Source organism: Pristis pectinata, chromosome 11 (assembly GCF_009764475.1).
Source record: "Pristis pectinata isolate sPriPec2 chromosome 11, sPriPec2.1.pri, whole genome shotgun sequence".
NCBI classification, from domain to species: Eukaryota; Metazoa; Chordata; class Chondrichthyes; order Rhinopristiformes; family Pristidae; genus Pristis; species Pristis pectinata.
In genome coordinates, this window is record NC_067415.1 from 86,730,672 (window position 1) to 86,754,667 (window position 23,996).

At 48.0% G+C, this 23,996-nt stretch overlaps 1 protein-coding gene across 1 annotated transcript in view; it reads left to right on the top strand.

Annotated features, from left to right (window-relative positions):
* Nucleotides 1-18,916, top strand: part of LOC127576045 (uncharacterized) — a 30,204-nt gene extending 11,288 nt beyond the window's left edge. The window contains exons 2-6 of the mRNA XM_052026378.1: nt 7,262-7,582; nt 10,107-10,142; nt 13,037-13,180; nt 13,271-13,323; nt 18,090-18,916. Coding sequence (XP_051882338.1) covers nt 7,262-7,582; nt 10,107-10,142; nt 13,037-13,180; nt 13,271-13,323; nt 18,090-18,359 — 824 coding nt within the window. The 3' untranslated portion in view covers nt 18,360-18,916. The remainder of the gene's footprint in view (nt 1-7,261; nt 7,583-10,106; nt 10,143-13,036; nt 13,181-13,270; nt 13,324-18,089) is intronic.
* The last annotated feature ends 5,080 nt before the right edge of the window (nt 18,917-23,996 follow it).

Here is a 23,996-nt window from a genome sequence, read left to right on the forward strand (position 1 = left end):
ACACAGTGAAATGCAGCTTTTGTGTAGAGTGTTCTGGGGGCAGCCCGCAAGTTTCGCCACGCTTCTGGCGCCAACATAGCTTGCCCACAACTTCCTAACCCCGTACGTCTTTGGAATGTGGGAGGAAACTGGAGCACCCGGAAGAAACCTACGCAGACACGGGGAGAACGTACAAACTCCTTACAGACAGCGGCCGGAATTGAACCCGGGTCGCTAGCGCTGTAATAGCGTTACACTAACCGCTGCAGTACGATAGATCAGGTAATCATATTGTAGAGGAGGAGTTTCCCAGGGAGTGTTTGTGATGGCTTATTGGAGCAATATATTGAAGAATCAACTAGAGACAGACCCTCTGCATAATGAGAAAGGATCAAGTAACAAACGTGCTCTTGTGGAGTTCCTTGGGAGAGAACGATCAGGATGAAGATGGAGCTTGAGGGAGTTGATTCTGAGATGAGGGTCTTGAATCTAAAATAAAGAACCAGTGAAGGTTTGAGGCCTGACCTGGCTGTGATAGATCAGGAACGTTACTTACAGAGTCGACAATGGATGGGCAGTGACAAACATTCAAAGACGCAGGGATAAATTACAACAATTATTCACTCCTGAATAAAACAGGGAAGCTTGCTTAAACCTGGCATAAAATAAACTAGAGATTGTATTAGATCCAAGGAGCAGAAATATTGAAAGGCCAGAAAAATAGCAAACCCAAGGATTGGGATTTAGCAAAGGATCAATCAGGGAGGGAAAACATAAAAACTGACAGTAAAATCTTCCACATATGTGAAGAGAAAAAGATCAGTGGAAACAAGTGCAGCTCTCGTACAGTCAGAAGTGGGAGAATTCATCATGAGGAACAAAGAACTATAAATATACTCCTTGCTTCAGGAGGCTAACGGTATCGTCAGGGATACCTGCACCCCGGCCATTCCCTTTTCTCTCTTCTACCTTCTGCGGAGAAGATACAGGAGTTTGAAAGCCCTGACGTCCAGACTCGGGCACAGCTTCTTCCCCACTGCTGTCAGACTCCTGAACCAATCACTTCTTTCATATCCCCTTCCCGGCGGTGCTGCCACGTTCTCGGTCCCTCAATTCTGCCTCTCTCGGTTATTGTCACTTTAGCGTTTCTTCTTACACTACAGATTGCACCACTACACTGGCACCATTCTGCAGTTTTGCGCCCGTCGCTGTATTTGTTGTTGTATTTACTATCACAGTGTACACTGTTCACTCTGTGAGCTTCACACAGACAAGGAATTTCACTGCACCCTGGGGTATTTGACAACGGACTAACTAAACTGAACCTGTCGTCACAATAAAGAACAGAAACGTCCCAGAAATGTTGAGGATCATGGGGTCCAGTGCGAGGGAGGAACTGAATGAAATCAGGACTGAAGATGGATAAATCCCAAGGCCCGACAGTCCACGTCCAAGGGTATCCGAGGAAGTTGTCCTGGGAATAGTGGTGGCCATGGTGGGCATGTCCCAACATTCACTGGGCTCAGGAACAGTCCTGATGGACTGCAGGCAAACCAACCCAACCCCAGTGCCAATGGACTGCAGACTAACCAACCCAACCCCAGTGCCTAAACAAGGAGGAAGAGAGAAAATGCCAGAGGACATTGAAGAAGATGAGAGGGAAGTGAGAGGGTCAGATGGTGTACGTGGGTTGTAAAAGGGAGATGGTGCTTTACTGGAAGTGTTTGAGAAGTAAACAGTGGAAAGTGTGAGGGAGAACCAGCACATCTGGTGTATTTGCAGAGGCTTTAGACAAGCTGCCACATCAAACTAAACCACAGGGATAGAGAACTGGTCATCCAACAGGAGGCAAGGAGCAGGAATAAATGGGACCTTGTCTGAGCGTCAGCCAGTGACCACTGGAGTACTGAAGGCCTCAGCTGCTCACGATATAATGATTGAGATGAGCAAGTTAAGTGTAACAGGGCCAGGTTGCAGATGGTACAAGGCTGGGTGGGAGGGTTAGTGGTGGGCAGGATGCAGAGAGGTTCCACGTTGATCTGGACAGGGTGAGGGAGCAGGCAGATAGCCGGCTGGGGCAGTGCAGTGTGGGGATGTGAGGTGGTGGGCTTTGGTGGAATAACGGCAAGGCAGAGTATTATCTGACTGGCGAGAGACTGGGAGGGGGGAGGTGCAGCGGGACCCAGGACACCCTGTGCACCAGTCGGTGTTGATCAGCACACAGGTGCTGCAGCTGGTGAAGCAGGTAAACGATATGTTGGCCTCTGTAGTCAGTGGATTCAGGTACAGGAGCGGCCCTTACTGCAGACGTACAGGGCCTTAGTGAGACCACACCTTGAGCACTGGGTGCAGTGTTGGCCTCTGTACCTGAGGAAGGATCTCATTGCTGTGGTGGAGATGCAGTGACAGTCTCCAGACAGATGGAGCACGACGCGTGATTGGGTCATTAGGTGTGTAGTCGCCAGAGCTTAGAGCAATAAGAGGAGATCTCATAGAAACTGCCAGAACTCTAACGGACTAGACGGACTGGATGTGGGAAGGACATTCCCCATGGCAGGGAACCCGGGACCAGGGGTCTCAGTCTGAAGCCAGACCCTGGTGAACCTGGGCCATTCTGCACCACAGGGAGTCCATTCAAGGGGTGAACGATGGGATGCGCAGAGGCAGCTGGGACAGGGCTGAAGCTGCACGATCAGCCATGAGTGTAATGAACCGGCGAGCACGCTCAAGGGGCCGAATGGCCTCCTCCTGTTCCCTGTGTTTCAGAGTGACATGTCCAGCAGTAGCACCAGTGGGGTGGACTGAAAGATGTCACTGAGGGGGCCACTTCCCTCAGTCTCTGACACATCTTCCCGTCACTCTCTCACCTTTTCTCCTTCACCTTCTTCACCCTTCACTCTCTCTTTACATTTTCTCTCTTCCAAACTCCCTCACTTTCCAGCTCTTTAATTCATCTTTTGCAACCTCTCCCTATTTCCTTCACCATCTCCCCTTTCTATCCCTCTCTCTCTCGTCCTTTCTCTCTCTTTCTCTCTCTCCGGCTCCTCACACGCATGAAGATCGACCACCCTCCAACCTCCTTCCGTCCTTCTCCCAAGGTTCTGCTGCTCACACCCTGAACATCTACCGAGTCTGTCTTGTATTCACACTATGACTTTTACATTTTTTTCAAAGTGTTTTTGTATTAATATATCTGGAAATTAAAATCCAGAGAGGTTCAGTGGGTGTAAACTGTCTGCAAACCTATTGCAGGGCTGCAGTGATAGAGACCATCACTGATGTGAGAAGCTGAGCGGAAAGTTGGTGCAGAGGAAGACACAGAGAGGTTTGGTGAAACCAGGGTTGGTGGGAGGTTGCTTTGAGTGGCTTTATCAGGACTCATATCCCACATCCTGTTCTATTTCATTAAATAAAGTCAAGGTAAAGGGCACAACTTGTCACCCGAACCTCTGGAAAATACACCTCACAGGTCAAGGCCCAGACTGGAGACTGACAGAGGAGATAAGGCAAAGAGCTCAATACTGAAAGTAAACTGCTGGTTGTTTTTCGCATTAATGCATTGAAGATGTGACACTCAGTGGCCCTCTGTAACAAATGTACAAACATCTATAACCACTCGTTAATCTTTTTCTCGCTCAGAGGAACCTGTGCAAATAAAACCCATCAGATTATTCAGGTGGGGGGAACAAAGTCATAGAATAATCCAGCCCAGGTCATGGTTGTTCACTCCTTTCAACCTGTGCTGGGTCCTGGAAAATATTCTCCAAACCATCTGCATGTTCCTTCTCCACAGCCCTGCAGATTTCATGGCCCTTCACATATCAATTGTTGTATCGATGAAACAAATTCAACAGTGAAGCTATAAACACTGCAACTTGTATCAGTTATGCAGGTTGAGCTGTAACTGTATGGCACACACTTGTGTAATTCTGAATTCTGGTTCCCACATCTTCTTGTCACAGAACTCTGCTTCCTAATCTTACTTCACGTCTGAGATCTGCGGCATACAATGTGTACTTGTCTTTAGCCGAGGGCTGTCTGGACATAATAAGTGATTTCTACATAAAATGCTCGCCATAAGCATGTGATGTGCTCATTAAGCACAAATAGCAGCACGTGCCTTTAACAGATATAGAGCCCTGTACATTCCTACAGTGATGGGAGCCAATGATAATCCACAAAATATGTGACTAGTGATTTTATTAACATAAATGTGGATTTATGCCAATGTTGCATTTATAAAATGAATTTACCAGTAAAATACCCCAAGCTACTTCAGGGTCAGGTTTGTTGACACAACAGTATACTGGCCAACACGGGGAGATACTTGATAATAACCAGAAGACAGGGTAAGGATGGTAGAGTGAGGGAACCATGGTTGACAAGAGACGTAGAACATCTTGTCCAGAGGAAGAGAAAAGCTTACCTAAGGTTTAGAAAGAAAGGTTCAGACAGGGCTCTGGAGAGTTACAAGGTAGCTAGGAGGGAGCTTAAGAATGAAGAGCTAGAAGGGGGCATGAGAAATCCTTGGCGAGTAGGATTAAGGAAAACCTCAAGGCGTTCTACATCTATGTGAAGAATAGGAGGATGACTAGAGTGAGATAACTAGACTGATCAGGGATAAAAGAGGAAACGTGCCTGGAGTTGGAAGAGGTAGGGGAGGTCCTTAATGAATACTTTGCTTCAGTATTCACCAGTGAGAGGGACCTTGACATTTGTGAGGGTGGTGTACGACAGGCTGATACGCTAGGGCATGTCAACGTGAGGAAAGAGGATGTGCTGGAGTTTTTGAAAATCATTAGGATAGATAAGTCACTGGGGCCGTATGGGATATATCCAAGGTTATTAGGGGAAGCGAGGGAAGAGATTGCTGAGCCTTTGGTGATGATCTTTGCATCCTCACTGGCCACAGGAGTAGTGCCAGATGATTTGAGGGTGGCAAATGTTGTTCCTTTGTTCAAGAAAGGCAGTAGGGATAACCCTGGGAATTACAGACCAGTGAGTCTTACTTCAGTGGTGGGCAAATTACTGGACAAGATTCTTAGAGACAGGATTTATGGGCATTTAGAGAAGCATAGGCTGATTAGGGACAGTCAGCATGGCTTTGTGAGGGGCAGGTCGTGCCTCACGAGCCTGATTGAATTCTTTGAGGATGTGACAAAGCACATTGATGAAGGTTGAGCAGTGGATGTGGTGTACATGGATTTTAGTGAGGTGCTTGATGAAGTTCCTCATGGAAGACTCATTCAGAAAGTCAGGAGGCATGGGATCCAGGGAAATTTGGCTGTGTGGATTCAGAATTGGCTCACCCATAGATGACAGAGGGTGGTGATAGGTGAAGCATATTCTGCCTAGAGGTTGGTTCTGGGACCCCTGCTCTTTGTGATTTTTATAAATGACTTGGATGAGGATGTGGAAGGGTGGGTTAGTAAGTTTGCTGATGACACAAAGGTTGGTGGTGTTGTGGATAGTGTAGAAGGTTGCTGTAGATTACAACAGGACATTGATAGGATGCAGAGCTGGGCTGAGAAGTGGCAGATGGAGTTCAACCTCCATGTGTGAAGTGATACACTTTGGAAGATTGAATTTGAAGGCAGAATACAAGGTTAATGGCTGGACTCTATAAAACTCTGGTCAGACCACACTTGGAGTATTGTGTTCAGTTCTGGTCACCTCATTATAGGAAGGATGTGGAAGCTTCAGAGAGGGTGCAGAGGAGATTTACCAGGATGCTTCCTGGATTGGAGAGCATGTCTTAAGAGGATAGGTTGAGTGAGCTAGGGCTTTTCTCTTTGGAGCAAAGGAGGATGAGTGGTAACTTGATAGAGGTGTACAAGAGGCATAGATCGAGTGGACAGTCAGAGACTTTTTCCCAGTGAGACAATGGCTAACATGAGGGGACATAATTTTAAGGTGATTGGAGGAAGGTATAAGGGGGATGTCAGAGGTAAGTTTTTTACACAGAGAGTGGTGGGTGCGTGGATCACACTGCCTGCAGAGGTTGTGGGGGCAGATACATTAGGGACATTTAAGAGACTCTTGGATAGGTCCATGAATGAGAGAAAAATGGAGGGCGATGTGGGAGGGAAGAGTGAGATAGATCTTAGAGCAGGATAAAATGTCGGCACAACATCATGAGCCGAAGGGCCTGTACTGTGCTGTAATGTTCTGTGTTCTATGTTCAAAGAGGAATGTTTCAAGGAGGAGTTTGGAGGTGAAGAGGGAGGAGAACGGTGGAGAGGTGGAGAAGTGGAAGGTGGAGGGATGGACCGGTGGAAGGTAGATAGGTCTAGGGAGGAAGTCCAAAGCTTGGACCCCTGCAGGTCCACCAGTGAAGGAAGGATTATAGTGCTGCCCAGGAGACTGGAAATGGAGGGGCAGAGAGATCTCAGAGAATTGTCGGGCTGGAAGAGGCGAGAGAGGGATTTGAAAACAAGGATGAGAATGTTAATGCTGAGGCATTGATTAACTAGGTTCCAGAGTGACTCTGCACTTCAGCAGGGCTGAGGGTCAGGAAGCACAGGCAGTAGAATTTTGGAGGAACAAGGGAGACTGGTCAGGGTGTCTCGCAATGGTCAATTCTACAGGTTACAGCCTCACCAACGAGGGTTCCAGCAGCAGCAGAACCGGGGTGGCTCAGAGCTGGGAAAGGTCCGTTTTTGAAGTGGGAGATGGTGGTTTTCTGGCTCAGGGTGAGTTACGGGTTGTGTGGCAGGACGAGGTCGGGTGACCGACTTTGGAGCAGACAGTGGAGGCATTGTCTTCTCAGGATTTAACTGAAGTAAGTTTCTGCTCATCCAGTCCTGGGATGTGGACAAAGAGCCCATCAGTTTGGAGACAGTGTTAGCTTGGGAGGTTGCAACATGATGGTGGCAGCTGTTCTTGTCTCCCTCCCCCCGTGACTGCTCGTTTCTTCTGGGCTGTTGCTTCAGTCCCGCACCAAATACAATGATGAACAGACTTCTCTCTCCTTTGTGCCTCCCTCTCCATCTCCCTCTCTCCACCACCTCTCCCTCTCTCCACCACCTCTCTCCCTCTCTCCACCACCTCTCTCTCTCTCTCCGCCGTTCCTCTCTCTCCCCCTCTCTCTCCCTGCACCCTCTCTCTCCTTCTCTCTCCATCTCTTTCTCCTTCTCAGTTCTTCTCCCACTCCCTCTCTCTCTGTGTTGCCATCTTTCTCGCACAGTGGAGCTTATTCAACTGAAGGAAAACCAAAGTCATTACATGTCTGGGCCACTGTCTGTGATTTCCTTTCTAAAACATCTCAACATCTCTTTTGCAGGGAAGAAAACTGATGATTGCAATGTCGAGGTGAAATATCCTAAAGCTACATTCAGTTATTTTATTGGAGACACCATGGTTTTGAATTGTACAGTGGAGTTTTGTCAATCAGAACCACCTGACACATATTGGTGTAAGCACGCAAACAGTTGTGAACCATTGCAGGATACAAACAGGACAAACAACAAACATCTTGACAAGATCATGTTTCTGGTTTACACAATCTCTCACGTTAACCTAACTGACAGCGGTAAATACCAATGTGTGGCCAAGCAAAATGGCAAAATCTTAAAGGGGCACATCATCACCGTGAATGTAGCTGGTGAGTACTGACAAACCTTTAACCATGAAAGGTTATTGAGTGAAACGGTTTTGTGTTGAAGAAATTAATTCCAGTACACACCATGAGTGTTATCTGTGGCTGAACCCAGTCTCACCATCCAACCTGACCTGAGCCGCCACCACCGTCTGCCTGTGACATCACACGTCTCCAGGCCCGTCTCACACCGGCTCCCACGCAATCCCTCATCCATGCCCTTGTGAATGCAGAGACCTGGTTCAATGCTCCACACGTGTAACACCATCCCACACTCCCAGTCATCGGCAGGGTGGTGGAGGGTGTCACTGACAGACAGATCAAGCAGCTCTTCCTCCCAATAACCCACTCACCGATGCCCAGTCTGGGTCTCACCAGGACCTCTGGGCTCCAGATCTCATCACAGCCTCGGTCAAACGGACCAACAAGCTAAATTGCAGAGGTGAGGTGAGAGTGGCTGCCCTCGACATCACAGCAACACCTGACCCAGTGTGGTCTCAGGGAGCCCTGGCAAACCTGAAGGCAATGGGAAATGGGGGAAGCAGTCCAGTGGGAGTCAGACCTCACCCAGGGGAAGGTGGGTGTAGGAGGTCAGTCGTCCCAATCCCGGGACATCACTGCAGGAGTTCCTCGGGGTGTGTCCTGGGCCTTCAGCTGCTTCATCACTGACCGGGGGGGTGGTGTGGCAGTGGGGTGGGGGTGTTCACTGATGACTGTATGATGTTCAGTTCCATTCACAGCTCCTCTGCAGGTGAAGAAGCTCATCCCTGCCTGCAGCCAGCCTTGCACCACGTCAGGAGCGGGCTGAGAAGTGGCAGGTAACATCCGTGTCACCACGGAACCAAGTGGTGACCACAACCTTCCTTATTCAGTGGCACTGCCACTGCCGAGTCCCGTCCCCCATCAACATCCTGGGGACCACCAATGACCAGAATTGTAACTGAATACTGTAGCTACAGAGGTTGGGTATCCTATGACAACTGACTCTCGTCCTGACACCCCAAGGTCCCAGAAGGCAAAGGCAGGGGTGTGATGCAACACTCCCCGCTTGCCTGGATGAATGAACCTCCAACAACTCTCCATCCAGGACAAATCAGCCCACATGATCAGCACCCCAGGCACCTCCCTAAACCCACCCTCTCTCCCACCACCACTGGCACACAGTGTGCACTGTCTACAAAATGCACTGCAGTTACTCACCCAGGTGACTACAACAGCACCTTCTGAATCCACCACCTCTACCACTAAGAAAGGCAAGGTGGCCAGTTTGGATGACACCAGCACCTGCAGGTTCCCCTCCTAGTCTCACTCCATCCCAACAGTGATGTATCACTGTTCCTTCCCTCTCACTGGATCCCAACCCTGGAACTCCCTTACCAACAGCAGCACGGGAGCACTTTGACCAGAAGGACTGCAGTGGTTCTAGGTGGCAACTCCCACCTTGAAGTGGCAGTTTGGGAAGGGGAAGCAATGCTGCCCTTGCCTGCAGTGCTCAGATCTCCTGAATGTCTGTGAACTGTGGGTAGGATTTGGAAAGTCCTGTGGCAGGTCTAAAGAAAACAGGAAACTCTCCATTTTCCATCTGGGGCCAACACACGAAGACAGTTTCACCCTCAGTAACACTTCTGTCCTATGGAGTGCGGTTATAAACTGTCTTTTTCTTACTTCCCTTCTCTTCCCTTTCCCCACAAATTCCTTCATTGTTACATCAGAATGGATTCTTTTTATGATGCTAATCCAGGTGATATCACAATAAGGTGGTCCCTCCATGATAACCAGCCCATGCGCACAACATGAAAGTGACATGGACAAGGCTCCAGCTTCATTCATATCCTAAAAGGTTCAGGTTTATCACCAAAGGATCTCAAATCTGGGTCCTTAAATGCTGAGGTCAATGTTTTAAGTCACATCCACATTCTGTTGTGGGCAAACTTACTGGTGTGCAGGTGAGATTGTTTCCGGCAAGGCCGGCATATATTACCCATCCTTACCTGCCCTTGAGGAGGTGCAGCCCTTGCGCTGAAGGTGTCCCCACAGTGGTGTTGGGGAGCGAGTTTCAGGAGTTGCACCCAGTGACAATGAAGGAACGGTGATATATTTCCAAGTCAGCATGGTGGGAGTCGGTGGGAATCTGTTGGGATAGTGTTCCCAAACATCTGCTGGTCTTGTTGTAGGTTAGGAGGTGCTGTCGGAGTAGCCTGGGTGAGTAACTGCAGTGCATTGTGTAGACGGTGCACACTGCAGTCACCGTGCACCGGTGGTAGAGGGAATGAGTTTTTAAAGGTGACAGAGGAAGTGGTTTATCTGCAATTATAAAGAGAATTCAGAATGAATATCTTCTGTTTATTATCTCAGGCAGTTTCCCTGAATTCCAGTGACTTGTGATGTCATGGTGTGGTACAGTTGTTTACTGGTTTCAAGTTCAGGACCAGAGTCCAGACATACGGATATAAAAGGCAAGAAATGCAATGATTATCACGAGCAAAAATTCAAGATAATTTTATTAATTTACATTTATCTCTTTCCTAAGGAGTGAAGGCAACCTCTTATGAGACCAACACCGGTGGTGAGTCTGAAGCTACAGCCTCTGGCTGATTTTCCTCTCCTGTTCAAAGACAAACACACTTACTGCAGGGAGTTGGTAAACTGTGATTCATCCTGGTTCACCCAGGATGCAAACAACCAGGATTCTCCTGAAATGAGATCGTCAATCAATCTCAGTCCGTGCTGGCATCAACCCCAGGCCCTGTCACCATTGTTACTGGCTGTGCCCTGTTGCTTAGCAATGTGAGGATAATGATCTGATGTCAGCAGGAACTGCAGGATTCCTTGGGTCGCTGGTCTTCATTTCATGGGGATGGGATTGAAAGGGTGGCAGTTACACTGTGATTATTCAGAGCTCCAACACAGAGGAGCTTCCTTCAGTTTTGTTGGGGTCAGAGTGGGGAGATGGGTCCCAGCTGGGGAGATGCCAACAGAAAAATAGGGGAGCTCAAAGGGCTAAATTCAGAGAATGTGTTGCTAGTCTTGTAGTTGCTGGAGTGTTGAAGATTAGTGGAGGGCTGTGTCAAGGTTGTAAGATGATTGAATGGTTTGATTGGGTTGATGGAAGAACAGGGGGCCACATCCTCAAAGCGAGAACCCAGCTCGTTCGGGGTGATGTTGGCAGCACCTCCTCACCAGTGGGATCTGAAACTCTCTCTCTCAAACACTCTCAAGGCTGAGGGAGAGTTGGGAAGTCCGAGAGGTTTCTATTGGGTTTAGCTTGTGGAACGAAAGTGGAGATGGTGTCAAGATAAAGAGCACAATTTGATTGAACAGTGGGACGGACCTGAGGGGCTAAAGATCTCACTCCAGTGTCCCTGCGGGATCTTAACATTGATTAGAGGACATGACTGCTCTAGAGAGCAGGGTGTTGAGCAGGTCCCTGAAGGGAGAGGTTCACATCAGTTGAGGGAGTTCTGTTTCTCCTGGTTCTCTGAGCCCTGCTCAGACCAGGTTCCTCCAGAAGAACCACACTGATCTATAAAACAATGTTATTATCAATGACACAGGAAAGGTGCTGACAAGCTCCCCTGCTTTCTGCCTCTGTCCTGACCCACAACTGAGTTAAAGTCCTGGAGCTGCAGATCTGCTCCCAGTGTGAAGCCACAGACACCAGGAGCATCCAGTGCAAAGCTGCCCGCAACAAGCTCCCAATCCTCTGACCTTCACACCGTTACAATCACCACCAATTCAATGGGTGTTTGGGCTTCTGTCTTCTGTATTTATCCCACTTTTTGATGTACAAAGCATTGCTTTCAGGCTGATACATTGTACAGTTTACACTGTAAATCGTAAGACACACCATTCTCCCTCAGTTGGTCTCTGCTCCCAAACACGGGCACGGCTTGGGGTTCTGTCACTGCCCCTCACGTTTCATGGTATCAATGAGGAGGGTCGGTACTGAGGGAGGGTCACCCTGTGGGAGGGGCAGTACTGAGGGAGGGTCATCCTGTGGGAGGGGCAGTACTGAGGGAGGGTCACCCTGTGGGAGGGGCAGTACTGAAGGAGGGTCACCCTGTGGGAGGGGCAGTACTGAGGGAGGGTCACACTGTGGGAGGGGCGGTACTGAGGGAGGGTCACACTGTGGGAGGGGCGGTACTGAGGGAGGGTCACACTGTGGGAGGGGTGGTACTGAGGGAGGGTCACACTGTGGGAGGGGTGGTACTGAGGGAGGGTCTCACTGTGGGAGGGTCATACTGAGGGAGGGTCACACTGTGGGAGGGTCATACTGAGGGAGGGTCACTGTGGGAGGGGCAAACCAATATTCATTCATAGTTAGAACACAGAAGAGCACAGCAGAGGAACAGGCCCTTTGGCCCACAATGTCTGTGCTGAACACGATGCTGAATTAAACTAAATCCCCTCTGCCTGCACGTGGTCCATATCCCTCCATCCCCTGCACGTCCACGTGTCTGTCTGACAGCCTCTTAAACCCCACGATCGTATCTGCTTCCACCACCTCCCCTCGACAGCACATTCCAGGCACCCACCACTCTCTGTGTGAATAAACCTGCGCCACACGTCTCTTTTAAGCTTCCCCCTCTCACCTTAAGTGTATGTCCTCTGGCACTTGACATTTCTACTCTGGGATAAAGGTTCTAACTGTCTACCCCTTCTATTCCTCTCATAATCTTATAAACCTCAATCAGGTCTCCCCTCAGCCTCTGACGCTCCAGAGAAAACAACCCAAGTTTGTCCAACCTCTCCTTTTAGCTCATGCCCTCTAATCCAGGCAGCATCCTGGTGAACCTCCTCTGCACCTTCTCCAAAGCCTCCACATCCTTCCTGTAATGGGGCGACCAGAACTGCACACAATGCTTCAAGCGCGGCCTGACTAAAATTTTATATAGCTTCAGCATGACTTCCTGACTCTTATACTCAGTGTCCTGACTGATGAAGGCAAGCATGCTGTACGCCTTCTTCACCACTCTGTCTACTCATGTGGCCAGTTTCAGGGAGCTATGGACTTGGACCCCACAGGCCCTGTACCTCAGTGCTGTTTAGGTTTCTGTCCTAACTGTATACTTTTCCCTTACATTTGACATCACAAAGTGCAACATCTCACACTTGCTCAGCTTTAAACTCCATCTGCCGTTTCTCCGTCCATGTCTGTAACTGATCTATATCCCGCTGTATCCTTTGACAGTCCAAGGCACTGTCCGCAAGTCCACCAGTCTTTGTCCAAAAGCAGATGATTTGCTCATCATCACATCACTGTGGGAGCTTGCTGTGCACTGAGTATATGTTATGGCAGTGATGCACTTGTTTGGTTTGAAAGTGTTTCGGGGAGTCCTGAGGTTGTGAAGGCTGGTGTAGGAATGCGAGTCTGTTGTCTTCACGTTACCACGGTGGAGGTGGGGTCCACTCTCCCCGGCCGCGCACTGCCTGACCACTCTTGTCCCGTGTGTTTTGCAGTGACGCCAACAAACTCCACAATGCTGATTGTGAATCCTGCCAGCACCCCTCTCTGGATTGTTTACAGCATTATTGCCGTAGGGGTCGTGGGTGCCATCAGCTTCCTTATCATGGTCACGTACTTCTGCATCAGAAACTTTCACGGTGAGTGCACAGCTCAGCTGCATGGCCTCTCTTCTCCCGCACCTTTGCTTTCACGGCCGATGTATAACCAGGCTTTTCCGCATCTTCCAGAGCCCCTGGAGGCAGTCGAGCCCGGGATCGGCGGACAGCGGAGCCAGTGCCACGTGAGTCTGTCATTTAATGCAGGGTGTGGATCTGAAGTTAGAGCCGGGCGTTCTCCCTCTCCTGCCAGGCTCCTCCTACTGACGAATCTCAGAGCAGCAGGAGGCCACCTGGCCTATTGGCCCTATGCTGGCTCTGTGGAAGCGTCTCCAGTCAGTCCTGGTCCCACACTGAACTTCCTCATTTCTAGCATTTCTCCAAATCCCTTTGGAAATTTTACACTGAATCCACCTCCACTGCCCTTTCAGGCAACCAGTCCTGGATCACAGCAACACTGCGTTCGACACTCTCCCCTCTGACCCCCTGCTCTCCGTGTCCTCTGGTCGCCCCCCCTCTCATCCCTGCAGACAGTTTCTTCTCGTTTATCCCATCATTCATCAGTGTGACATCGGTGACATCTGCACCTAACCTCCCCAGCTCTGAGCTTCCTATGGACAGTTCTCAGAACACTGTGGGATAGGAAGGGCGGAGAAAGGTCAGGGCAGTGATAGTTACAGGGCACTCTGTGGTCAGAGGGCACTGTGGTTGCAGAGTGATGCCAGGGTGGCCTGTCATCTCCCTGATGCCAGGGTTGGCACCCAGCCAGAGGTCGCCCCCTGTTCAGTACCATTGACATGGGTGGAGAAAGGGACAAGGGGCTGCAGGCAGGTCTGGAGTTGGAGAAGGTGGAGACCTCCTGATTACTCCCAGTGCCATGTCCCAGAGCCAGTGGGGATGGGAGAAGGGGCATCGTGCAGGAGGGAGGGCACCTGTGCAAGCCAGGATAACACTTCCACAGAACCGGGTTCTCTGTCTTCCTGGGAAGGTGTGTTAGAGCTGTGGGGGGAGGTTTAACAGAGAGGGGTGGGTGGGACAGGCAGGCACTGAGAAAATGAACAAAATGGACTGGGAAAGAAAAACCCAACCAGAACAAAAAAATAGGGCCAGAGTAAGGGAGAGGACAAGGAGGTCCTGGACAGGTTTATAATGCAGAGAGATAAGCACAAGGAGTGTATTACACGAGGTGGGTGAGCTACAGGTGGGATTACAAGATGTTAACAGAGACGGGCAATGGTAAGGGGCAGGAATGGGTTCTACTTGAACAGTGGGAGGTCTTCAGTGGAGGTACTTCAGCCACTATCGATGTTCCCATGAGAGAGAGCAGCAGATTAAAGGCAGAATTTCACAAATGATAGAAACTGAGAGTGAAATCGAACAGAGAACTTCATCACATGACAGAGACCAAGTTGTTAACACAAGTGAGGACAGGCTACAATCGAAAGTTTAGGTCGGAAGTGAGAAGAAGAAACAAGAAAGGCAGGCAACAATTATAAAAAGATATCCAAAAATATTTCACAGGTGTGTGAACAGGAAAATGGCAGCAAGCAGAACGTGGGGCCCAGCCAGAGACCAAACAAGAATCATTCACACAGGGCATGGCTGAGGTCCTAACTGAGTACATGACACCTGTTTACACCAAGAGGATGCCACTGGGGTCTCAGCAAAGGAAGATATAGTTAAAATTCTGAATGGGTTAACTGTTGATAAAGAGGAGGTACCAGAAAGGCCAGCTGGACTTCAAGTGGGTAATTCACCTGGTCCAGATGGAATGCATCCTGAGGGGGGTAAGGAAGAAACCGGCAGAGGCCTGGCCATTAGCTTTGAGCATAAGAGTTGGGACGTCATGTTGCAGTTGTTCAAAACATTAGTTAGACTGTACTTGGAGTATTGTGTACAGTGCTGATCTCTACACCACAGGAAGGGTGTGGTAGCAATAGAGAGAGTGCAGAAGAGATTCACTGGGCTGTTGCCTGGAATGGAGGGCTGTAGAGATAAGGAGAGACTGGATTGGCTGGGTCTGTTCTCACTGGAATGTAAGAGGCTGAGGGGATGACCTGATAGAGGGTTATTATAAGGGGCATAGCTAGGGTAGGTAGTCACAGTATTTTTACCAGGTTTAAGGTGAGTGGGGAAAAATCTGAGGGGTAAGTTTCTCGTGGAGGGTGGTGGCTATATGGAACGAGCTGCCAGAGGAGGTGGTGGAGGCAGATACAATCACAGTTCAAAGGCATCTGAACAGGTATTTGCACAGGAAAGGAGCAGAGAGATATGGACCTCGTGCAGGCAAATGGGATTAGCGTGGATAGACATCATGGTCAGCATGGAGGAGATGGGCCGAAGGGCTGTGCTGTACATTTCCATGACTCTATAAGTTTCAAACTCTAAAAGGCTCAGAGGTTGTGGCTGAGGAGAACTGCAAATGTTACGCCTTTGTTCAAAAGGGCTGAGGGATTCACCCAGTAACCACAGAGTGGTCACTGTAACTCACTGGTGGATAAATTCAGGGACCAAATCCCAGGGGCAGATTTAACCATCACTGGACATGAGGAATGACCTGAGGAAGCCGGTGTTCTAAGTTCTGTAGGAGCAGACCCACTGAAGCCCCTCTTCCTGGGCAGATCTCCTCCACACACCCCCAAAGCCTTGGCACCCTCCCTACAGTGTGGGGCCCACAATGGAGCAACGTCTGCAGATGGGAACTGACCAGGGTTGGTTAACGGATTGGTCCAAGCAAAGAGCAATCATGAAGATGGGGTGGGGGAGAGGAGGGGGAGGGTGAAGGGGAAGGGGTAGGGTTGAGGGTTGACCCTGGGTTATAGTATTGATGATACAATATCAGCACAACCTCTGGTTAAACATCCCTCCTGTTTCCAACTCCCCCAATGACCATTGCCTGATGTTGAAGTTCTCCCCAGGAATTTTTCCCTGAGATGTCTCAATGAAGTTTCCCTCCAAAGCCACGGCTTCCACCTCAGTCGTATCATCTCCTCCACCAACGCCTCAATGATCTAAGGCCGACACCCTTGGCAGTGACACAGTTTGGTCAGTTCAATATTCACACCACACACACACGCACACACACACACGCACACACACGTGCGCGCACACACACACGCACACACACCCCCCTCATGTTAGGGGCTATGAGGAGCTCACTATTAGAGAATGACCAACAGATTAGACAACCTCCAATCCACAACGTTGACCTCCAGCACGTTGGACCTCAGAGGGAAGCCTCATATTTAGAGTCATAACAGCATCTGGAGCAAAAACGTGTTGTGAGGAGGGCGACAGGGCAGTGGGGGGTGTGGAGCAGGTTTACTGACCAGGTCACTCTTTGTGCTAACTCAGTGAAGGACCACTCCCACTGATCCACACCACTGTGTTCCCATCGTCTGCACCGCACTCCAATGTGTTCCAAATTCCATCTGTCCTCACCTCTCCTGACTCTTCAATATACCCCTCTGCACCCCTGCAACACACCACACTGCCCCTGCCCCTCCCCACAAACACCACACTGCCCCTCCCCGCTCACACTTCCCCACAGCCCACACACCACCCTGCCCCTCCCCACAGCCCACACACCCTGCCCCTCCCCACACCCCAACCCCACGCTGCCCCTCCCCACACCCCACGCTGCCCCTCCCCACACCCTACACACACCCTGCCCCTCCCCTCTCCTCTCCACACAACTACACCTCCCCGTCCAGCTGAGACTCGATCATTATCACAGTTATACCATGACTATTAAATAACGCTTCTTAAACTTTGCTTCCAGTTCCATCGCTGTAGATCTGCAGAGAACTGAGAGAAGCTCAGAGATTGAGGCAGTGCAATTACCAGGTGTTTTATTGTACGGTTGAAAGCCTTAGATATTTATGTTAGCATTAGTTGTTATGCTAAACCTTGAATAAGACTGGCTCAGGACAATGAGCCCGATTTAGACAACACCTTATGATGAGAGAGCGTTGAGAATTTTGGTTCTGCCGTTGATTGTGGTGTTTGATGTTAAGCGGTGAGCTGGCGGAGGTCTTCATATAGACAAAGGTTACTCATTAGACTAGAAACAACAGACGGGTAAAACAATGGTAAAACTATCAGTAGAGTGAGGACATGGAGATCCCAGCCACAAACAACGGCTGAGCTGGGCTCCTGAGATTCATTTAAAGAGGGTCGGTTAAAAGTTTGGGATATTAAAAGGAACAGGGAATGCGGGGGGGGGGGGGTGAAATTAGACCTGCGCAGAGTGGGGGGAGAGTGGATTAGACTGTGGGATTTTAAGGGGTGCAGGGAGTGAGCGGCGTGGGATCAGACTGGGTAGCTGATGCCTGCCATGCTCAGTGGGAACCAGGCTGCTGGGAGGGTGCCACCCCCCGAGACTTTCCTTCCTTCCACCTTCACCCCACTGCACCCTCTGCAGAGCCCTTCCTCAAACACCACAGCTGGGCTGGTGTACCAGATGTTTGTATCTGAGCCAGCACTGAGGCCTCGCTAGAACTGTATGTCGGGCTATTGCTGGTTGTTGTGTGGGGGACTGTGGGAGTCAGAACAAGTGCGGGCAAACAGAGCTCAAATACAGAGCAGCTGTGATCCCACAGAACAGGACAACAGCATTGGGGTGGGGGCAGTAACCGCCCCCATTCCAGTATAACAGCATCAAGGGGCTGACTGGTCTCTCTCATCCAATGCACAGACTCAAGGGGCTGAATGGCCTTTGAGAGGAAGAAATTTCCCTTTAATTGACCCATTGCACACACTCTCCCAAACACATGGGATGCCTGTGATATTTGTAACTTGATTTTAACGTAAGATGTTCATGGCGAAATGCTTTTGTAATGTGTCTGTCCGAAGCAAAGTTATTTTTCAACTTAGCCATGCTCAATTTTAATTGTATTTCGTCATGTATTATCTGTGGTCAAAGCTCATTGTTGCTCTTTTTTACTTTAAGAATATGACTGAAATTAATGGAAAACCTACAATCTATGAAAATATGAATGAATTTTCTGAAGGCATCAGCTCTTCAAGTTCCAATTTTTTGACTGTTAACAAATGCAATTCACCTGGCAGTCAGAAGAAGAATGTGAAGTCCTCCGATACCAACCAGCACGATACGATAATCTATGCCTCACTGAATGAATCCACGCTAAATCGAAAACCATCACTGAAGTTCGTTAACAATGAAGATACAGAATATGCTGCAATAAATATTAAACATTAGGTGGAATGACTTTTACCTCACAGTGAGATAAGCCCAGGAGGGCACACCATAAGGTGTTACTGTTTATTTGATTCTTCCTCTGGACCTTCCACGCACACCATGAACTTCCTTGTTACTAATTTAACCAGTGCTGTGCTGGGCAGGACTAATGAAGGACAACTTCCAGCTAACGGGTCCACTTCTCAACGGGCAGATTTGGTTCCAAAATGTGCAATAGTCGACTGTTGCTTCTGCTGATCCTAACACTGAGCAAAACAAGAGACATTTAATGACAGTCTGAGATCCCTTCACATGCCAATGACTAACTCACAGGGTGCAGGATTCTGCTCTCATGGAAACAGTCCCTCTTGGCCAAAGCTGTTTATATGTTCTATGTATTTTTTTAATTAAATCAAGCAATGGATTTACTAGGAAATATGATTTTGATGTTTTGTAAATTGTGAGCAATTTGCTACAGGAGGAAATTTTCCAGCTGCCTATTTTCAAGCTGAACTTACAGAATGATTATTTAAATAATAGAATTAAAAACAAATATTTTTAATGAATTATGTTAAATGGGTGAATATTGAGGGAACTTACTGTGTTAAAAATAAACTTTTGATGGGTGTTCTCAAAGTAGTTTGCAAAGAACCATAGAGAGGTGAACTTGTCCCATTGTGTCCATTCCGTCTCAGACAGTGTTCCCCGACTAATCCCACAACATCATCAGTAACGTGGGTCACCTGATCATTTTCACACTGTGGGCTGTGGGAGCTTGCTGTGCATAAAATGGCCCCAATTGAAAATGCGAGAAACACCTAGCAGGTCAGGTGGCATCCGTGGAAAGAGAAACAGGGCTAAGGTTTTAGGTGGAAAATCCCTGGTCAGCATTAGCAGAGAGGCTCCAACCTGAAATATTAACTCAGTTTCCCTTCCCTCAGATGCTGCCTGACCTGCTGAGGGTTTCCAGCATTTTCAAGATTTTTTTATTTTCCTTTGGCTACCACAGATTGACTGAGGGATTGTCACCTTCCACATGGCAGCTGGGAACTGAAATTCAGTTAACTGAGTAAATCTGGAATTTACGCTAGTATTGGTAATAATGATCATGAAACCACCAGCCTGGCAGAAAAATAAGAGTATAAGGTTCATGATGCTTATGAGGATCGGTTGAGCGAGCTGGGGCTTTTCTCTTTTGAGACAGGGAGGATGAGAGGTGACTTGATAGAGGTGTACAAGATGATAAGAGGCATAGATCGGGTGGACAGCCAAAGACTTTTTCCCAGGGTGACAATGGCTAACATGAGGGGACATAATTTTAAGGTGATTGGAGGAAGGTATAAGGGGGATGTCAGGGGTAAGTTTTTTACACAGAGAGTGGTGAGTGCATGGAATGCACTGCCGGCAGAGGTGATGGGGGCAGATACATTAGGGACATTTAAGAGACTATTAGATAGAAACATGAATGATAGAGAAATGGGGGGCTATGTGGGAGGGAAGGGTTAGATAGATCTTAGAGCAGGATAAAATGTCGGCACAACATTGTGGGCCGAAGGGCCTGTACTGTGCTGTAGTGTTCTATGTTCTATGATGCCCTTTGGGGAAGGAAGTCTGTCGTCTTTTCCTGACCTGCTCTGGATTAGGTGCCAGACCACACAACTGTCTCTGCCAGATCTTGCAATTAAATATGGGCAATAAATGCTGAGATTACCATCAGTTCCCAGACCTGTGAGGAAAAGAGTGTAGCCAGCCTTTTATGAAGGTTTAAAATCCTTACGGTTTTATTTTACATCACACCACCACCTGTGTAGATTTGAACAAGGAGTTCGCAATCTTGACTAATCATTGGCTCATGTTTTTACGCTATTTAGAAAGTGGCTATCATGCCATCTGCAAAAACGAAATGGTTCCATTTTACAAACAGATGCTGGTCTGTTGCTCTGTGCTTCACTGTGTTTGATTGCACTGTTTCACAGGGAGGCAGGAAGAAACTCGGTTGATCATTGCAAGATTCTTTCTTGCACTCACTTGGCATGCCAGTCCCTCCAAGGGAGTGCACAGAAAGTAGATCCACTACTGAAATTCATCCTTGGGCAGAAGGAGTAACCAGAGGATTAACGGACAGCACAAAGCCCGCTTGCCAAAGTTGCACTGTTGTAAAAGGGATTGCTTTATATCTAGGGGAACTAGCGCATTTGATTTTAAAGCACCAGTCCTGTGGTTAATCTACCTCACGGTGCAGAAGCTGCCTGAGGTTTAGGTAGCAGAAAACTGAGCACATTTGTTTTTGTAAGTTGAGCATATCATATTCAATTTTTGCAAAGGGACCAGCTATTTTGTGTTATCCCCATGGCTTAGTGGATGGGCTTACCTCTGAACTTCAGTCCCATCCAGAGGCTTGATGCTGAGGGACTGCTGCATTCTTGCATGTTCTAGTCTCAAATATTACATGGATCGTGGAGCTGCTTGGAGGGCCTCAGGAGTCTCAGGAGTTACTGTTCGAAGAGTTGGAGAGTTCCCCTCAGTGTCCTGGATAGAGTTGTTTATCACACTAGTGTAGGGGGGAGCGTGCTGTGCGCACATTGCTGTCATCATTCCTGCCTCCAATACTCCATAGGCTGTTACCTTCAAGTGGTTAAAGGTGAAGACTTTTTTCTCCTATATCTGGAATAGTTTTTAAATCAATGTACATATTAAAGATAAATTTCCTTAAGCCCAATATTATAATGACACAAGCGATTGTTTAGTCTGGCTGAAGAAAGTAGACAAATTCATGAGAAATGAAAAATAGAATCATAGAAACCTGCATAAATTTACCCCTGATCTAGTTTTATTCTAAACCTGGAAAGCATTTTATCAGATGCATTGATTTCTGGTTCCACTATTAAGGTTGTGGTTCATCTTCATTATCAGAGAGATGAAGAGAGAGACCCTGGGATATAAGTACAAGAGTTCCACAAAGATAGGAACACAGGTAGACAGGGTGGTGAGGATGGTACGTGGTATGTTTGCCTTCATCAGCCATCATGTTACAGTTATACAAAACAATGGTTGGGCTGTACTCGGAGCACTGGGTGCAGTTCTGGTCACCACACTATAGGAAGGATGTGATTAAGCTACAGTGGGTGCAGAAAAGATTCTTAAGGATGTTGCTGGGATTGGACGGCTTGAGTTATAAGGAGAGACTGGATAAGCCGGGATGTTTCTCCTGGAATGAAGGAGGCTGAGAGGTGACATGCGAGAGGTTTAGAAAATTATAAGAAGCAAAGATAGGGTAGATAGTTAAAGTCTGTTTCCCAAGGTAGTGGTGTCTAAAACTAGAGGGCACAGGTTAAGGTGAGAGGGAGGAGGTTTAAAGGGAATCTGGGGGTAAATTTTCCACACACAGAGTAGTTGGTGTCTGGAATCAGCTGCCAGAGGAGGTGGTGGAGCCAGGAACAGTAACAACGTGTAAGAGGCATCTGGACAGGTGCGTGAACGAACAGGGCACAGAGGGAGATGGGATTAATGCAGGTGTGGGATTAGTATAGATAGGCATGGTGGCAGCATAGACACGGTGGGCCGAAGGGCCTGTTTCTATGCTGAGCAACTCTGATCCTTTGACTCCATAAAGAGAATTATTCCATAAATATTTGCAAAGATTATTAACATCAAACTGACTGCGGGGATCAACAGCTGCGTTCAAATAATGAAAGGCTTGTGTTTGTGCTACTGAAGTACTTCTGAAGTGTAGTCACTATTGCAATGTTGGAACTGCAGCAGCCAACCTGTACACAGAAAGATCCCACAAACACCAATGTGACAAACAACTGGATTGAATTTTCAGTGACAGTGGTTGGAGGATGGATTTCAGTTTGGTGTTTAGGAGGAGCTGCCCACTCCACAAAGCAGTGAATAGTTTGGTGTTTAGGAGGGAGCTGCCCACTCCACAAAGCAGTGAATAGGGATCTTTCACACCCACCTTACAGGAACTTAGTTTTAGCAACTCATCCAAAAGGTGCAAGTGAGAACTTAAGTCCTGACAATGGGCAGGAATGGCAGGAAGCCGAATTGTTACATCACAATGATTGTGGACTTCAGGAAGGGGAAGTCGGGAGAACACACACTAGTCCTCATTGAGGGGTCAGCGGTGGAAAGGGTGAGCAGCTTCAAGTTCCTGGGCATCACCATCTCGGAGGATCTATCCTGGGCCCAACACATTGATGCAATCATGAAGAAGGCACGCCAGCAGCTCTACTTCATTAGGAGTTTGAGGAGATTTGGTATGTCACCAAAGATTCTTACAAATTTCTATAGATGTACGGTGGAGAGAATTCTGACTGGTTGCATCACAGTCTGGTATGAAGGCTCCAATGCACAGGATCACAAGAGGCTGCAGAGGGTTGTAGACTCAACCAGCTCCATCACGGGCACAACCCTTCCCACCATTGAGGACATCTTCAAGAGGCGGTGCCTCAAGAAAGCAGCGTCCATCACTAAAGACCCTCACTATCTGGGACATACCCTCTTCTCGTTACTACCATCGGGGAGGAGGTACAGGAGCCTGAAGACCCACATTCAACAATTCAGGAACAGCTTCTTCCCCTCCGCCATCAGATTTCTGAACGGTCCATGAACCCATGAACACTCCCTCATTATTCATTTTTTTGCACTGTTTATTTATTTTGTAATTTATAGCAATTTTATGTCTTTTCAGTGTACTCTGCCGCAAAACAACACATTTCACAACATATAAGTCAGTGATAATAAACCTGGTTCTGATTCAACGGACAGATTGGAAAATGTGAGCTGAAGATCCCCCAGAATGGAAACATGCAGACATTGCCACCTACTGCTCGCTCGATGCTTCTGCAGGTTCACTCTGGGTTCACTACAGCATTATTCAAAGAAAGATATATGAAAAATGAGAAGCTTACACCATTTCCTTATTTTCCTTTTCACAATTTCAAGTCGTTGTTTATTAACAACTCACAATTATATGGCACTTTTTAATGCATTAAAGCATGCCATGAGGCACCAATGCAGCTTTGTGTTGCATTGGAGGACACTGAGATGGGTGACCAAAGAGCTAGTTAAAAAAGTGAGAGCCAAAGAGGTTAGGGGAGGGAGCCCAGAATCTCGGGCCACAGTAGCTGAAAGCATGGCTTGTAGTATAGAATTGATGAGCATCCTGATATCAAGCTCAGAGATCTCAGGCAAACAAAATGCGATTATAAAGCCAGGTCATCTTTATTGCAACTCATCCTGACAACACAAAGGTCCCTCTGGAAGATAGGGGGCTCAGTACCAACTGTGAAGATAACTTTAACTTGATTGTTTCTCAGGGTGTCTTTGGTTTCAGCAGTGATGTTATCAAAAACAAAGTATATATATGTTCAGTACTTGCCTGGAAGACACCAAATATGTCAGTGGGGTTGAGGGGTCGGTGCAGTGATCAAATCTAGATTCAGGGCAGAGAAGTCTCCGACTGGACAGTAACACATTCCCATGGACATTGATTACATTGGGTGAAACTTTGCCAGGTTTCAGCATGTACTAGTGCTTCCTGACCGGAACTGCTGCTGTACCCTTGCTTATGCTGGGTGATCAATGATTCTCAGCATGAGTGGGTGCTGGGGGCAGAGAAATATTTTGGCATTTGTTCCACATCAGATAAAT